General features: G+C 44.3%; 1 protein-coding gene across 1 annotated transcript in view; it reads left to right on the top strand.

Moving 5' to 3' along the window:
• Positions 1–1,454: 1,454 nt before the first annotated feature.
• PAPLN (papilin, proteoglycan like sulfated glycoprotein) overlaps positions 1,455–1,557 on the top strand; it is a 28,093-nt gene continuing 27,990 nt past the window's right edge. Inside the window, exon 1 of the mRNA XM_009279301.2 lies at positions 1,455–1,527. Coding sequence (XP_009277576.1) covers positions 1,455–1,527 — 73 coding nt within the window. The remainder of the gene's footprint in view (positions 1,528–1,557) is intronic.

Below are 1,557 nucleotides of genomic sequence, written 5' to 3'. Positions count from 1 at the left end.
TCTTATGTAAAAGCAGTTATCAGTTAACTGAAGTGAAAATTATGCTCTTAAAGCGACGAGCTCGTGCCTTCTCTGTGCGCCTTGGAAGGTGACCTGGGTGGGTGGAAAGTGCTTGCTGAGTAGGGTTAATATCCCTGCTATGGTGAAATTCTCCATTTCTAGGATGTTCCTCCACTCCAGTGGAAAACCCTTACGATGGCACTGACTAGCTGGGTGGTCATCAGGGAGTAGCTTACGTGAGGATGAAGGAGGAACAACAGGAAGAAATGGAAACAGAGCACGAGCAGGGAAACGTAGAGGATGGGAATGTGGGGTGCTGTGTTCAAGTCAAAAGGGGCTGTGTGAAACTAGAGGATGGATTGGGACCCAGACCCAGGGGTTATGTAGATTTGGTGGGATACTGTGTGTGTGGAAGGGAATTAGACTATAGCTCAATAATTTTTTACCTTTTGTTTCTCTGCCTGCCCACTCCTCACTACCCCAAATGTCTAAGTGCCCAAATGGTATGCATTACCTTCTCAGTTGTATAATATATACATAAACTGCCCTACAGGTGCAGCTGCACAGCAAACCCTGTTTTTACAGCGTCACTCCCTGTGTAACCCTGCATTTATCTTCTTTTCCCAAGTGGAATTAATCCTGTTGCAGCTTGCAATTATTCTTTTTTCTCAGGATATTGCTATTCTTCCCACTAAACCCCCATGTCCCGTTGTATGTGGATCCCACCAGCTGTAGTAGGCCCTTTTTTCCTGAAAATACATTATTTCATGTGTTTCTAAGACAATGTATTTTGTTTGGTTCCATTGCACTTGTAACTTCTTGTCTATATTATCATGCTCTTAATGTCAGTATCCATTCAGACTTTCTAAACACAAAATTAATTAAGGCTGTAGCTAATGATGGCCCAGACCTTGACCTTATCGTTGGACACAGTTGGGTAGGGGGAAAAAGTGTCCATGTATGGAATTTTGTTGCAGTAAAAAGTGTGTTCCGGGGTTTCCTTACTGCTTCCTTTATTTCTCTTAGGTATCTGGCTTGGAGCCAAGATTTGGGATTAAGCGGCTCTGTTGATCTAGTGTGGAGTGACAGTGTTCATAGTCCCTGAAGTAATGATTTGCCTTTGCTGCCTTGTTGAGAGGGAGATGTTATCCTCTTTCAGATGGTTATTCAAAAGTGCTGAGATTCTGTGAATAGACAAACAGTAACAGTTTAAGGGAGATTATAAAGCTGGATGTGCTATGTGGCTTCAGAAAGCTAATACTCCTAGATATTAGAGGCTTGACATTTCTGATGTATTATTTTCTGCCACTTTTCATACTGGGAATACAGCCCAGCAAGACAGTCTCTTTTGCAAGACGACACATAGGAGCTCTGCTTTATTTTCACATTTTTTTTCCTGTGTTGCCATGTCCATTTGATATGTCTGGGGGGGGGGTTATTTACAGGGCCGCCGGATGAAACGACAAATTGATGTCTGGGGGAGCTGGGGTGAATGGGGCAAGTGCAGTCGGAGCTGTGGCGGGGGAGGCAGCTTTTGGTCCAGGGGCGCGTTCGCCC

The sequence above is a fragment of the Aptenodytes forsteri genome, unplaced genomic scaffold (genome assembly GCF_000699145.1).
Source record: "Aptenodytes forsteri isolate BGI_AS27 unplaced genomic scaffold, ASM69914v1 Scaffold3, whole genome shotgun sequence".
In the NCBI taxonomy this organism is placed as follows: Eukaryota; Metazoa; Chordata; class Aves; order Sphenisciformes; family Spheniscidae; genus Aptenodytes; species Aptenodytes forsteri.
The sequence above is the reverse complement of the archived record's forward strand: the minus strand, read 5'-3'. Positions and strand labels throughout refer to the sequence as shown.